Source organism: Mustela putorius, unplaced genomic scaffold (genome assembly GCF_011764305.1).
Source record: "Mustela putorius furo isolate JIRA1106 unplaced genomic scaffold, ASM1176430v1.1 tig00003853_pilon_pilon_pilon, whole genome shotgun sequence".
Classification (NCBI taxonomy): Eukaryota; Metazoa; Chordata; class Mammalia; order Carnivora; family Mustelidae; genus Mustela; species Mustela putorius.
Genome location: NW_025422005.1, coordinates 45,354,190 through 45,370,033, shown reverse-complemented (window position 1 = coordinate 45,370,033; position 15,844 = coordinate 45,354,190). Strand labels below are relative to the sequence as shown.

The 15,844-nt window shown below is 41.1% G+C and overlaps 1 protein-coding gene across 1 annotated transcript in view; it reads left to right on the top strand.

Annotated features, from left to right (window-relative positions):
- Positions 1 to 15,844, top strand: part of FYB2 (FYN binding protein 2) — a 120,161-nt gene that overhangs the window by 81,210 nt on the left and 23,107 nt on the right. The window contains exons 8-13 of the mRNA XM_045064593.1: positions 856 to 964; positions 3,528 to 3,687; positions 10,851 to 10,965; positions 11,054 to 11,094; positions 12,821 to 12,884; positions 13,909 to 14,007. Coding sequence (XP_044920528.1) covers positions 856 to 964; positions 3,528 to 3,687; positions 10,851 to 10,965; positions 11,054 to 11,094; positions 12,821 to 12,884; positions 13,909 to 14,007 — 588 coding nt within the window. The remainder of the gene's footprint in view (positions 1 to 855; positions 965 to 3,527; positions 3,688 to 10,850; positions 10,966 to 11,053; positions 11,095 to 12,820; positions 12,885 to 13,908; positions 14,008 to 15,844) is intronic.

Here is a 15,844-nt window from a genome sequence, read left to right as displayed (position 1 = left end):
CTCGGAGTTGATGACTCCTCCGCATTCATTCTCTCCTCGGACCTCAGGTTTCTCCTGACACTGTCCACCTTGCCTCTCTCTCATACTCTGTCCAATGCAGCTGTGGTGCGTGGTGGTCCTTCATTTCCTTAGGGAAGACTGTCTGAGTACCTGCCAGGCCCCATGCTGTTGCTACTCTAGATCACACAGCATTGGTGCTAGGAATACATACAGAAATATTGGAGCTCTGCCGCTTTATAAGTTGATTGTTCGTTTACAAGGCAATTGGAAGAACTGGAGGCTGATCCATAAACAGTGTTTTATAATACAAATAGAAGGACAAAGTGTTGGGGCAGCAGATAAGAAGGTATGACTGGGAGAATCAGGGAAGGACTCTCAGAAGTAAGATGATTCAGACAAATTGAGAAGGGTTTGATGTTCGCCAGCAAGATGCAGAAGGCATGTCTGTCAAGGGAAATGGCAACTAAAAAGGGAGAGTTGCTCAAACAAGGATGGTTGGTTTGGGGAATGTGAGTCTAGAGCAAAAGTTGAGGGAAGGAGTAGAGGGAGGTGGGGTTGGAAAGAAAGATTGCAACCACATCACGATGGGTTTATATTTTAGCCTACAGGCAATGGGGAGTTGCTAGGAGATTTTAAGCAGGGATTCCTTCTGGCATTGATTGGAGAGGGTAGAAACTCAGTGAAATGATCTAATGGGTGACCTGATCCTCATCTTAGAAGAAGGTAGGGAGAGAAGAGGAACTATTCAGCTGTTTACATTCACTTTTTCCATTCCTTTCTTTTAGGATTGGGTAGTACACTATGATCTAAACACTCTAAACCTCACTTTTCCCTTGTTATCTCTTCACATCTAAGCCCTAAATATGAAGATGAAGATGAAGATAAAAAGGAGAAGGAAAAAGAGCCATGTGAATTGGAACCTCAAAAACCACAAAAAGATTTACCTTCAAGTCATCTTTTCAAGGTATCAGTGTTCTAGGGTTCAGGGCCAAACAGTAAAAGTCCAGGGGTATCATGGGAGTAGTTCATGGAGTGACTTTTTAGAGCCTGAGACAGCAGCTCTCTACAGAGAGCATCAGAAGACCCTGGGGTGTTGGGTGTTTTCTCAAAGAAATGAACTTGACAGTAACACTGAGCTCTAGCCTCAGGTGTCTACTTTTTAGCCATGAAGCAGGCCTTAGGGGTGGGGCTGGGTCTAGTATGAGTTCAGCAAGGCATCCAGAGGACAAAACATAGACACTCATTTGGGTGTTGTACCCTGCAATTGAACAGCCCCAGAAGGAGGGCCTCCTTAAGGTGTGTGCTTGAGGGCCCTACTTAGAAGAACAACTTACCTCTGAGCTCAGTCATTTCATCTGTAATAGAAGAACAAATCATCCCTACTCAATTACCATCCGCAGTCCCACCCTGATTCTGTCTGGTTTATGTGGATAAGATAATGTATGTGAAAGTGCTTTGTAGACCATGAGATACCATAAAAATGTAAGGTATTCTTAATTATTACTTATTAGTAAATACTAGATTCATGTGTATACTCCTATCCAATCAATTGACATTGTCCCCCTCAGAACAACTAGAGTGGTCAGAGGCTTAAATTATCGATATCACCAGTGCTGCTAGTAATGCTCACAACATTCTGAAAACCTGTTTGAGTTGTGCCTATCGTAGAATATCAGATTGCTCCAGTCCCAGCTGCAGGGCTTGGGAAAATCAAGCAGCTTGGTGGTGTTTGTGGGCCTGAACTGGTGGGCAGGCCGGAGTTAGGGAAGGGGCATTGCATCCTGAAGCCAGAGAGCAGACAAGGCCATAAGTGGGTGATGGGGCCAGAGATCAGAAAGGGGTTATCAGGACCATGAGAAAGATAAAGGGGAAGTCACAGTTATGGACATTAACCATGAAAGAGAAAAGCAGGGATATGTTCTTTATCAGTGCTGGCCATTTGACAAGAGCCAGGCTGCAACCAAAGGGACATATTCCTGCTCTTTGATGTGGATTTGAGTTTTGGAAATTGTTGTAGGTGATTTGGATTATGTTAGGTAAAAATAGTGCGTGGCGTAGCTGGGCAGTGCTGTTTGGGGTCAGGTGTAAATGGAACATCAGTAGATACAAATTCAAACTGACCCTAGGAAGCATTCCCAAGGACAGGACAAGGGGAACCCACACACAGCCTTATTAGGGGCCACAGTGAAGGAAGGCAGTCACTGCATTTATGTGAAACTCTGACTTATTACTTTGTCATTTTTCCCCATTAAAAAATTGATTCTTGGCTGTGTGACTTGAAAAAATGCCCCTCCTTTTAGTTTGTCCAGACCACATCAAGAGCTCAGGAAAGCCCATACTTTATAACTGTTAAGTACTTCGGCTTCTTCCGACTGCTTTCAGATATATTGTCATAGTCAGTGCTCCTGTCCACTTGCCATCGGAAGGACGATAATCTCTCTCCTATCGCCATCTGATAAATAGCCAGAAAGGCTGTAATTCCCCTTGGTTTCCGGTGTCTATTCCGGAAATCCATCCAGAGCTTTCTGAAATGCACATCTGCTCCGATTGCTGCCTGGGGTTCAGTGAGGCCCCCATTGAACCTTGCACACAAGACCCTGCATTACTCAGCCTCATTCTGTCACATCTTTCTCACTCGTCTTTTCAACCTGTCCCTTCCAGTCTTCCCTCAGCATCAGCTTCTGTACACCCGTCTGAGGACCCTAACTTCTCCAGATACCCATGCGTTTGCTCGTGCTGATTTGTCCCTTTATCTCCTTGGTCCATCTCTTCCTTTCATTTTAAAGTACTCTTTAATAAGATCTGCTCTGGAAGTCTTCCTCCACCCTGTCTCCCAGCCGAGAGAACGGACCTCCCCTCCTCCGTTTCTGTCTCAGAGAACAACACAGCTGCAAACGGCCCTTGCCACGTGGTACCTTAAGGTTTGTGTGTCTTGTCTCCGTGATCAGTGTGTAGGCCACCGTGCCCATGGTGTCTCTCTATCTCCGGAACTCAGCATTCATGTCTGACCAACACTGCAGAGAGGGAGTGGGAAAGGAAGTACAGAGGAACAGAATGGCAGGGGGCCAGAAGAACTATCAGGTGAATGGAACACAGCCCCCCCTTGGTGGTCAAGAGCACAGGGCTCAAGTTCTGTCTTAGTAGACTACTGGCTAGGAAACCAGAGGATTTGGAGACCTGTTATTTAACCTTTCAAAACTCTTTATCATGTGGTCTAGTGATATTTTCCCAGTGGGGGGGGGGGGGTCCTGGAGATGAGGTGAGATAAGATATTTGAAGAACATTCTCTGTTACATGCTGCGGCCTCCTGTGGGGCTGCCTCCCCCGGGCATTCGGTGGCCGTTCAGAGGTGACCCAAAGACTTGGTGTGCATCCTTGTGAAACTTTGTCTAGGGGGACTGCGTTCAGTACCACAATAAGTCCTTGCTGTCTGTGAAGCACGAATTACGGAAGAAAAGCACAAGTAAGTGGGCAATGGAGCAGGTAAGTCAGAGCTCTATAGCACTCTCCCTATTGCGTGTGTTTAGGGGGCCACGCGTGGAGGGATGCTGGGAAGAAAGCAGGTGATGAAAGTCCTCGGAGGCCGCAGGAGCATGCTGCCCAGGAAGCAGGGCCCTGTGAGCGATGCCACCCAGACAAAGGCCTGCCTCCAAGACCCGAAGCTGGCCAGGCACTCCCTAGGCCACTGTGAGTTGCCTTTCTTCCTGGTTCTGTTCACCGTCATCACATGATTTACAAGTTGTGGGTGTCTAAGATGTTACTTTCTTTTATAAATATTTATTGAACATTTATTATGTGCCAGGAAACTTACGCTCATGAGGCAGTTGTGCAGTCATGGAAAGAGCACTGGATTTAGAAGTAGAAGACCAGAGAGAAATAGGTATTGGTTACACAAAGAAAACAGATACCCACTCCAGCCCAATAAACCATGGCAGACCACTGACATTTCATGTGTTACTAATCAGTTATAAGAAGAATAAATATGCAGTGATCATAAGATGAACTCCAGGTCCCTTAAAATATGCCTCTGGGCTAATTGGCCACATCCTTGCCTCGCAGGTCCTTCCCTGTATACTCTGCTGTATTCTGCATATCCTGTCTTAAGTGCTTAAATGTCCCTGTAATTTCACCTGATCTCTGTCTGGAATTCTCTACCTGCTGATGTCCTAGGCATCCTTTAAGTTCTATCTGAGAAGTCACTTCTTCTGAGGTCCCCCTTACCTCCATCCATTCTCCTCTTCCCTGCTCCCCAGGGACCACAATTCCTCACTCTTTCTGTTTCTGTGGCACTGAAACAGCAACCAAGTGACCGCAACTCCATATTAGGCTTTACAGTTAAGCATTTCTGGGACCCTATATACTAAGCCCATCATCTTAGAAAACTTACAGGGCTTCATGTACAAATGGGGTTGATATTATTTTCCAGGGCTATTTGTCAATGTTTGTAAACTGTATATTTCATGTGATCACTAACTGTTTGTTCTCTTCATTTATTTCCTTCTCTAAAAAAAAGTATAGCATACCTTACATTATAATACATGGGGTACGTGTTTGTCTCCCATGGTACACGGTGGGTACCATGTGATCAGAGACCATTTGGTATTTTTCTCTGTATTTCTGCAACCTGGCACAGTGTCTGGCACACTGGAGATCCCCCAACAAAACTTTGTTAAAGAAAGGAGTAAAAGAATAAATCCAGCTTCAGTGAAACTATGGTAGATTTGACAACATGAATTATTCTCTTGACTAAGAAAAGTAAAGAATAGATTTTTAGAAAATGTTTTAAAGTATCATAGAACAGATGTAAAAAGAAAGCATCCATCTACTCGCAGGAACCAGGAACCCTGGAAGGTGAGTGCCAGAGCTACTCTTGCCCTCGGGGTTTTTACTGAGATCTGAATCTCTTGAGCTCCTGTTTTGACTGTGTGATGTGCAGAGGACAGGAGCTGTATCCCAGGGCCTGCCCCAAGTGAGTTTATAATTGGGAACTCCTGTATGAAGTCAGGACCTCACAGGATTATGTCTACACAGAATGAATAAGACTGTGCCTATAGTAAAAAATACCATATTATGTACTTATAAATTTGTTATAAAAAGATTTCAAGCGTTCTGAACACAACACAAGTTTTTTCAAAAATAAATGGAAAAGGGAGGAAAAGACATTTTGATACTAATGACACATGAGAAAGCATAAAGGTGGCATAAAATAAAAAACCATGCCTTAAATTGAGAAGTAGGTAGACTTAATCTGGAATACGGGGCGGGGTGGGGGGGGGACAGAAGTAAGACCAGCTGAAGTGAACTAAAGAGTTACAGGAGAGCCTTGAATATGGGGCTGAAGGCTATTTTCATGCAATTGTGTACTGTCTGTGAGGAGTCACTATAGATTTGGAGATTATACCATGAAGAAAATAGTCCAAAAAGGATTATTCTGAGTAATCTGTGCATGCTGCTAAAGCACAAAGGGAGTTGCTGAGCCCGTCAATAGTTCTTTGCAGGACTTGTTTGAGTAGCACAAAATGTCTAGTCAAGGACAGTGGGCATAAAATCAGAAAGTTTTGAGAAGCAAAAATACAATAGAGTGTCTTTCTATACTCCTTCTATGCAAATAGACATCTTGGAAAGATGAATGAAATAAAAGTATCACTTCTTTTCGTTGAAAACAATTAACACAACATAAACCCTTGTAATCAAAGGAAACTTGGTGCTGGGCGAAGAAAAAGGAATGATTACCATAAGCTGATCCTCATATCCATCAGCAGTTCAAATCCCCACCACTATGTGTGTGGTCCAAAAGAAGACCATCTAACGTGATATCAGCTTGGTAGCTCTCCCAGACAACTGGTAGAAGCAAACAAAATCCTCTTTGATGGAACAAACTTCTATCCCAGGTTTAAATAATTCCACAATATATACTTCTAAAAATTAACAGTTCATAGACAGAAATTATTAAACACACAAGCAAACAAGTCACAGTGACTGAAAACCAGTGGAACAACAGACTCTAGGACCCAACCTGCAAGATAGTACAGATATTAGAATTATTAAACACAAAGTATAATATTTAATATATTTTAAAAATTAAAAAATATGAATAGGGAATAAACAGATTTGAAAAAGATAAATAATTTGATAAATTGATGTAGAAATGAATTAATTATATATCAGATTAGATACAGGAGAAGAAATTAAGGAATGAGAAGATAAATCTAGAGAAATTATTCAAAATATATTCCACAGAGGAAACGATAGGAAAGAATGAAAGAGAGGATAAGGGTCCTCCAGGATAAAAGGAGAAGACTTAAAATAACATCAAATCAGAGTTCTATGAAAGGATCCTAGAAAGAGTGGAAAGGAGGAAAAAATAGATAATGCCTGATAATTTTTTAGAATTGTTGAAAAATATCAATTTGTACATCCAGATGCCCTTAAGTTCTCAAGCAGCATAAATAAAAGAACTCCACACCTAGTTATATCTTAAGGAAATGGAAGGATATTGAAGAATAAGAAAATATCTTAAAATATCTTAAAAGCAGACAAAGGAAAAGGCCAGTCACCCAGAAAGAAACAAGCAGGCTGATTGCTGAGTTCTCAAAAACAAGAGTGTGTAACTTGAATACAACAGTGCTGTTGAAAGATATTGAATGTCTACCCAGATTTGTATAACTAGTAAAAATGCATGTCAGGAATGGAGGAAAAAATATGGTATTTTCAAACAAATAAAAAGAGATTTTAATCACAAAATAAAACCTTCTTTTTTTTTTTTTTAAAGATTTTATTTATTTATTTGACAGAGAGAAATTACAAGTACACTGAGAGGCAGGCAGAGAGAGAGAGAAGGAAGCAGGCTCCCTGCTGAGCAGAGAGCCCGATGCGGGACTCGATCTCAGGACCCTGAGATCATGACCTGAGCCGAAGGCAGCGGCTTAACCCACTGAGCCACCCAGGCGCCCCAAAATAAAACCTTCTGATGGAGATTCTAAAGTGTTCAGTTCAGGCAGAAAGAAGATGATCCCAGATGGAGAATTTTGGATACAAGAAAGAATAGCAGAAGTGTCAACCGAATAAAACAACATCAAACTATGGAGAGGGGGAAAAAAAATTGAGCGTTAATAGCACATACTTTGGGAAGGTGACTCAAAGCATTCTAAGGTCTTTAATTGTGAGTAACAATAGTAATTTATGCAAGCTTTAGAAGAGTAGCTAGAATATATTCATCAAAAGATACCAGGGTGAAAAGCAAGGCGCAGAGTGGGAGAAGTTACTTGATTTATACATATATTTGACAAAGGATTCCAATATGGAATATATAAATCTTCTATAAACATCACTTTATCCAGAAAATATAAAGTAGAAATCAGAAAAAGAAATTGAGAGACATGGGAAAAGAAGAGATACGTCACTCAAGAAGATACTCAAAAGGCAAATACATAATGGAGGAGCTGTTCACCTTCATTAAGTCTCCGGGAAATGCAAATGAAACCTACAATGTGATATCACTACCCGCCCACCCAAACGGCTAAAATAAAATCCACTAAAAATATCAAGTGTTAGAGAAGTTATGGAAGAACTAGAACTCTCCTACATGGCTGGGACTGTAACTGGGGTAATCACTTTGGAAAACTGTCTGGCAGTATCTATTAAAGCCCAGCATATGCATATCCTATGACTAGCAACCCCATGCCTATTCTTATACCCAATAGAAATGCATACTTCAATTTACCAAGACATATACAAGATGTTCACAGCAGAACTTTTTATAATAACCTCAAACTGGAAACCATCCACATGTCCATCTAAAGTAGAAAGGATAAATGTAGCATGTTCACACAATGGAATCGTTACAGGAATGAACAAATTACAGCCATGCGCAACAGCACGGATGAATGTCACATAGTATGGAAGAGAAGTAGGCAACACCAAGAGAACATTCTGAATGATTCTATTAACATGAAGTTCAAAAACGAGCAGAACTGACCTCTGATATTAGGCGGTACCATGGTGGCTCCCGTTGTGGGAAGGAACAAGGACTAGAACAGCATGGAAAGGGCTCGGGGGAACTAGCAGGGTTAGGTTTTTAGATGAATATGTTAGATTTGGGAAAATCCACTGAGCTTGACCTTTAAGATTTGTGCTTTTTCCTGTATGTTACCATTAAAATTTAAAACACACTAGGATATCGAGCTCTTTGCTTGGCAGGGAGCCTTCTTCCCTTCCTCTCTCTCTGCCTGCCTCTCTGCCTACTTGGGTTCTCTGTCAAATAAATAAATAAATAAATAAATAAATAAATAAATAAATAAATAAAATGAAAAATACTAGGATAACTATTAAAAGATAGCACATATTCCTTCCAAACAAACAGAAAACAAGAAAAAGGAAGATGAGGGGGGAAAATAGAACATACAAAAAGTATGTAATGAGATAGCAGGTGTAAAATTTAATATATCAGTAAACGTTATTAACTCAATACACAAAACACTCTAGTTAGAAGATGTACGCATTCAAATAATCCAGTATTAAAAAAATATGGGAGTGCCTTTTATGTGCCTGGCCCTGTTCTAGGTGCTGGGGTTACAACGGTAGACAAAACTGACCAATATACCTATGCTTATGAAGGTTGCATCTGATCAGAGGAGACAGATGGTAAATCTGTAAATAATGAAATACCCTGTCTGTGGAATGGCATGGTAGTAAATGTTATGGGAAAATATAACATGAGGAAAAAGCATCAAGCAAGTGGAGGCAGTAGCAGTTGCAAGTTTAAAGTTGTTCACAGGTGACTCCAAAGATGTCAAGTAGATGAGAGCCAAGTGTGTCTAGGATAAGAATGTTCTGGGGAGAGGGGAGAAGACATGCAAATACCTGAGGCAGGAACCTCCCTGATGTGGGGGCAGAAGAGCAGGAAGGCCGTGCAGCTGGCGCAGGGTATATTAGGAGATGAGGTCAGAGACATGACAAGGGGCGGGCCAAATAGCGTGGGGGCTCCTGTAGACCATTCCAAGAACTCTGGCATTTCCTCTGACAGATTTTTAAGAATGAATGAGAGGTTTTGAGCACAAGAACAGAATGATCCGATTGTATTTAAAGAATCATCCTGGCTGAAGTCATGAAAGAAGAAATGCGGAGGGATAAATCAGGGACCCGTTAGGAGCTCGTTGCGGTAACATGAAAGAGACGATGGGAGCCTGGAGGAACATACGTGGTAGACTTGAGATGCGTTTGGATTCAGGATAGCATTTGGAATTAGAGAAGGGACTCAAAGATGTCTCTGTGTTTGGGACCCGAACAACTGAAAGGACGGGTTGCCACTTTTTATTGAGATGGAATTGACTTCAGGAAAAGCAGATTTGCAGAGAGAAACTGTCAGTTTGGTTTGGAGCATAATGTGTTTAGACAACCAAATGGGAGTGGTGTGAAGGCTGATGGAGTATCTAGAATTCGTGAAAGATGTCTAAGTTAGAGATGTAAATTTGGGAATTGTCTGTGTTTTTAAAAAGATGCCATAAACTTTTACATATGCTGCAGCCAAAAGGAAGGATTCAAAAAGAAAAAAAAAAATGTCTTGAACTAGGAATTAAGCACCTGGGTGTTTAGCATCTCTACTTTGTGCTGGAGAAATTTACTGGTGAAATTTACTGGTAACTCCTTAAGGAAAAGGAGCACTTTATGGGATAATAAGGAGGTGACATGCTTGAGATGGTTCAGGGTCTGCCTGCTAACTGACTTCTGATGAGGGGGTAGAACGTTGTTGCTTGGTTCATTTAACTGACACAAGGCAATTTGCTTATTGCTTATTTCTCAGATGTATGTATCCCTTCTTCCTGATTAATAGTTCAAAAATGGTTCTGAGTCAATATTCAAAATATTAACCTATGCCAGTTGATAAAAGTGTGGCAGTTTTATGGTTATGACAAGTTTACAGCTCTGTAAAATAAACCAGCACCTGCAACTAGCTACTTGGGCCAACAATTCCTGTACATTTTTCAACCTGGCACACCATCTTCTGGCTAATTCCCTCACTAAGAAATAAGAAATGTTAACATGTTCAATCAACTCCTCTAAGAAATTTGAAGAAAAAAAATGCCACAAAACTGGATGAGTTCATCTAGATTTAAAGAGAGAGAAGAGGTGCCTGGGTGGTTCTGTCTGTTGAACATCTGACTCTCGGTTTTGACTCAAGTTATGATCTCAGTGTCGTGGGAAAGAGCCCTACATCATTGGACTCTGCCCTCAGTGGGGAATCTGCTTGAGATCCTTTCTCCCTCTTCCTCCTCTGCTCCTCCTCCCATGCACGCGTGTGTGCTCTGTCTCTCTCAAATAAATAAATAAATCTGTAGAAAAAGGTAGAAATTCCAGGGCTGTACCCTGGAGGATCTCACTATCTGAGGTCATAGATTAGAGAAGAGCCACCCAAAAAATTTACTGGTCAGCAGGGTAGGGGTAGGGTGGCTGGGTTATGGACATTGGGAAGGGTATGTCTACGGTGAGTGCTATGAAATGTGTAAGCCTGATGATTCACAGACCTGTACTTCTGGGGCAAGTGATATATTATATGTTAATAAAAATAATTTTTAAAAAATTACTGGTCACTCTTCATAAATACATATTCATCCTTGCCACAGTCCTATAATAGTTGGTGTTATTATTGTCCCAACTTCAGAGAACCATAACTGAGTCTCTGCAAGGTGAAGCGGTGTGCTAAAGAAGTGTACAGACCGAGATTATAACCCAGTTTCAGTGTATGAAATCTGCTTTTCCTATTCTCGCCTCCACCGCCATGGCATATGGAAATGCATTTATGGTAGCCGTGGATGAGTTATTCTTCGGGACTGTCTCTGCTTTCTTTACAGGTGGGTATGTGGAGACCTTGGAAGACACTACAGAAATGCCAGATGGGGGGGCCTGTAAGCCTCACTCCAACTCAGAGGAGACATATGATGACGTTGAGTACCCTGGGAGAGCGGGGTAAGTGTGGTGAGACTGGAGATGACTGTGGAGAGACTGAAGGTACGACACACCAGGTTAATGGTCTTTGCATTCTTTCTCCTTGCAGACCACAGTCCGACCTTTCTAACTCATTTGCTTCTGATAATGGTAAGTATAAGAAGACATTTGGAACTGTCAATAGGAAGTGCTGAGTGCTTCTGCGGCTGATTAGTGTAAGGTGTCTCTTATCTATATGTACTTTCAATAATGCCAGTCGGGCAGGGTGATAATAAGCTGGGTAGGAGAAGTGGTCCAAGGTATGTGTTAACAAATGCACTTAGAATCATGAAGGTGAAGATGCTAATAATGGGGCTCTTGTGGCAATAAATCAACTTCACTAGGAAATGTCCTCCTTCCTGACTGCTTCACAGTGCAGGTCTGATGATAGGAATGCTTTTTTTTTTTTTTTAATTTAAATTTTGTTAGCTAATATACCATGCAATATTGATTTCAGCGGTATGATTCAGTGGTTCATCATTTACATCCAGCACCCAGTGCTCATCATAATAAATACCCTCCTTAGTCCCCATCACCCTTCTAGCCCATCCCATACCCACTTCCCTTCATCAACCCTCAATTTGTTCTCTATCATGAAGAGTCACTTATGGGTTGTTTCCCTCCCTCCTTTGTTTCTTTTCCCCTTCCCATATGTTCATCTGTTTTCTCTCTTAAATTCCAGGAACGTTGCTTACTTAACACAGAATCATGGTTTCCCAATACTTTTAAGATCAACTTTTGCATGGTCTAGAGCCCTGAGTGGTTTGCCTCTACTTGCCATTGAGGACTCTTCACACCATACTCAGTCTTCACCCTCGAGATCCATTCTTGCCTTCTTCCTTTTAGCTTCTCTGACTTGCCACGCTCCACCACAGGGTGTTCTCGTGCTTTCCTCCTTCTTCCCTCCCCTGGGCCCCTTTGCCCATGTGACTCTTAATATTTCCTCTAATCCCAGCTCCTTCATTATTGCCCCAGAGAATACTGCCCTTGGTACACAGTCTCATCGGTCTCCTAGTACCTAGGCCCTCCCTCTTAGCACTTTACAGTTATAATTTTGCATGTATGCAATTCTTCCATTAATAACTATCTTCCCTCCTGGATTGTCACTTTCTTCATGCTTGCTACTTTTCCTAGCCCTTAGCATAATGCCAGGCACATCTGAGACACACCAAAACTACCTACGGAATGTGAATGGATAAAGAAATAGAAAAGGAGGATAATCAAATGCCACTCTGGTTGCTTTTGTCTTCCTCAGAATGTCAGAATTTTAGGTGGTAAAACCACCTCAGAGATCATGAAATCCCGTACGCCAGTTTAGAAAGGAACTAAGGCATGGAGAAGTTAAGGGACTCTCCTCGGCTCACTATGTGTGAGTCACATTGTAAACTTGAAAATCCTCCATTGCCGGGTAGCCTCAAAGTGTATCTATATGCTTTAAGCTCATGCGTTGGGCTAGGGGACAGGTTATTCAAGATGCCTTCTATTTCTCCATTATTGCCCCAACCTTCAACACAGCGTGTGATGTTTAATAGACTTTGAATGTTCTATATGAAATATGCAAAGGACGAGGGTAGAAAGATAAAATCTGTTAGTAAACCCACTTTCTTTTACTACAACAGATCAGACTTGGAATCAGGTGGAAGCCAATGTGAATTTTCGTTTTGTACATACTGTTATAGAGGTTTAATTATTTCTTACCATATGCTTATTAAAAAAACAAACAAACATGTGCCTGACATCATACCTAGCACCTGGTAGGTATGCAGTAATTTCTTATGAAATATGAATCTGAACTATTGTCATTATAATAAATGAAAATCATTTTTTTTAATTTCAGAAGAAAATAATGAAGAAATGTATGAAGAGGTCTATAAAACAAAGAGCAACTACCCAAAAATAGAGTGAGTTTCTGTCTTTCTCAGCTTTGTAGCTAATGGTAGTTCCCTGTGAGTGTAAGAAAACCAGAGTTCAAGAAACAACCCCCTTCCCTTGACCCTATCATCCTTAGGGAGGATTTGCATCAAAAGGAAAGATAAGATATTCTAATACTATATTGTGATGAATAAGAGACTTGTGATTGTATACGGTCATATGCTATAATTTTTAATTATATTGCTTCCTCTTTTGAGAAAATGTCCACCTCTCAAAGTATAGGGCTTTCATATTGTGTTAGGACATAAGTGAGAAAGGAGAAGTAAATATCAATAAAACTTGCTTCAGTTCTATCATAGCAGTTCCAGGAAGAAATCAATGGTTATGACTTAACTTGTGTCTTTGCAAGTTATTAAGACTGTCTCTAGGATTTGGGCTTAATTTAATATCCATGTTATCAGGAATACTTGTTCAAATGGGCATTATTCATCAATTTTAGTTAGTGGGGCACTTTGTGGAAATGAGATAGCAATGGTTGAAAGCAAGAAGGATGAGGGTTAAAGGGAAGAGTAGGAATCCATACTGCGTGGGATGCTGTGGGTGTATCATTCCCTCTCCCTACCCCCTAAAAAACCTGAGAGTATATCTGGAAGAATTTTAATCCTTAACTGGGCAGTAAATATACCACCATTGTTGTGACATCATTCAATAAATTAAAGGTCAATGACATAGATTTCAGGAGCTAGGAATTTCAAAACATATTTCCAGTATAGTTTATAAACTATGCTTCCCTAACTCATCTTCCCTAAAAGGAAGACCTTGCTTTGTATCCTCAAAATAGAGACCATTTGGGGTAGATGAAAGTTTGTACTGAAGTATAATCCCCTTCAAAGCTGGCTGGTATGTGTTAATTCATATTGGTATCTAAACAAAGAGGAAGAGCGTGGATGTTCCTGTCTCTTCCTGGAGTGGAGGTGTGTTCTGGGATGAGCCTCTTCCATCTCCAGGACTCTCTGAAATGCCATGTTATTTATATCCTCTGATTCCTCTTAGTTTAGATGGAAAAGAAGCACTGAAAAGACTGCGGAAATTCTTCAAGAAGGAAAAGGATAGATTTAAAATGAAGAAAAACAAGTTGAAAGAAAACGTAAGGTAAAAAGTCTTTCTTATCCCCCCCCCCACCAGGGGAGGCCTAGCTGTGCTAACCTGGTAGTTTTATATCCTATTCTCAGAAACAGAGCAGAGGATATCTGAACTAAAACCAAAGGCACTAGTTAACACCTGCCTCCTTCTTTCCAATTTGTGAGTGAACCATACTAATAAGACAGGGACCACATCCCTTTAGGAAAAAAAAAAAATTGATAATAAGTGGTTGTAAACAAGAATAAAAGGAAAGTCTTAAGCAAAGTCTAGACAGTAAATTTTTTCTATCACCTTTGGCTTATATTCCTGGAGCACTAACTATTATTAATTGTATCCTTTTATGCCTTCTTAGCCCTACAAGTTCCAGTGGATTTTGTTGTCTGCACTTGGTATTCTAATTTGCCTCTCTGGAGTGAGGCCGTGTGTATAGAGGGGAGATGAACTTTCCAGCTAAGTGGTTCATGTATCTCAAGGTCTTAGGACCCTCCCAGATCTCCCTATCTAATTACCAACATTTGAGAAGGTTACAGATTTACTAGCAGTAGAGATGGGAAGCCTGAATTCTGGATTCTAGTTTCAGCTCTGCCATTTTTCATTGTGCAGTCGGGGGCAAATCATGATCCAGCCCACATTTCCTCTTGCATACAAGGGAGACTCAGAGGTACTTCTCTAATATGTAGAAATGGATCTGTTTTATGAGGCAGGGGATGATAAAATAATTTCCCCAGTGTCATCAGGTATACTGGCATGGGACTGTTACTCTTCCCTGAAGTTCTTGTCAATTATAAAACCTCAGAGTTACATGATTTTAAGTCCAAATGTCTGCCTGATCTAGATCTACCAAGAGAGCCAAAATAATATGAGGTTCATAAATCATAGTCCTGACCATGAAAATAGAGCTGCAGTGGTCAATAAGAACTATGCACAAAGGCAATCTCTGGGCCTAACAGGTTAGATGCTTCTGACAAAAAATTATGATGTCTGTGGTCCCTTAGAAATTTGATCCAAGTGAGGGGCACCTAGATGGTGTAGTCAGTTAAGTGTCCAGCTCTTGGTATCAGCTTAGGTCATGATCTTGGGGTCATGGGATCAAGGCCCACATTGGGTTCTACACTTGCCATGGAGTCTGCATGCAGTCCCCCAAAGGGATTCTCTCTCCCTCTGCCCCCACCCACTCACACACTCTCTGAAATAAATAAATAAATCTTTAAAAAATTGATCTAGGTGAGAATGCTAATATTTTTAAATGCAAATCTGATTTCCTTTTTCTTAGAAATATTCAGTGAGTCCTTACAACCTTAGGACAAATATCCAGTACCTTCCCATGGCAAGTAAATACTTTACGGCCACTCCCTTCTTACCTGTGCAGTTTTATCTCTCACTCAGATTTCCATGCTCTACCATGCCCTATAAATGCCCCACAGATCTAACTGTACCATCATATTGCGTGCCTCTTGCCTTCCACCAGGACATTCCTTTGGTCTTAAATACACCTGCCCTCCCCCAACCTCCTTTGATTAGACTTGAAAGTTGTAGTCTTCCCTGAAAATATGGCCAAATAGTATCCCTTCCAGGACACCTTCCCTGAACCTCCCTACCCAAACCTGGATCTCCTGTTTCTCCTGTGTATCTCTCTAACATCTAGAGCATGTCTTATAACATCTATTAATACTCTGAAAAACCCTTTTTCTTAGAGTCAGAGAGCCTCAGGGTAACAAGAGAAATCCACATTATGTAGTCCAACCCAGTACAAAAGCTTCTCTGGAAACTTCCTAAAAAACCAAGTATCTGTGCCTGCACACCTCTATAAAAGCAAGTTACCACCTGCAGAAAAAGATGTTTCATC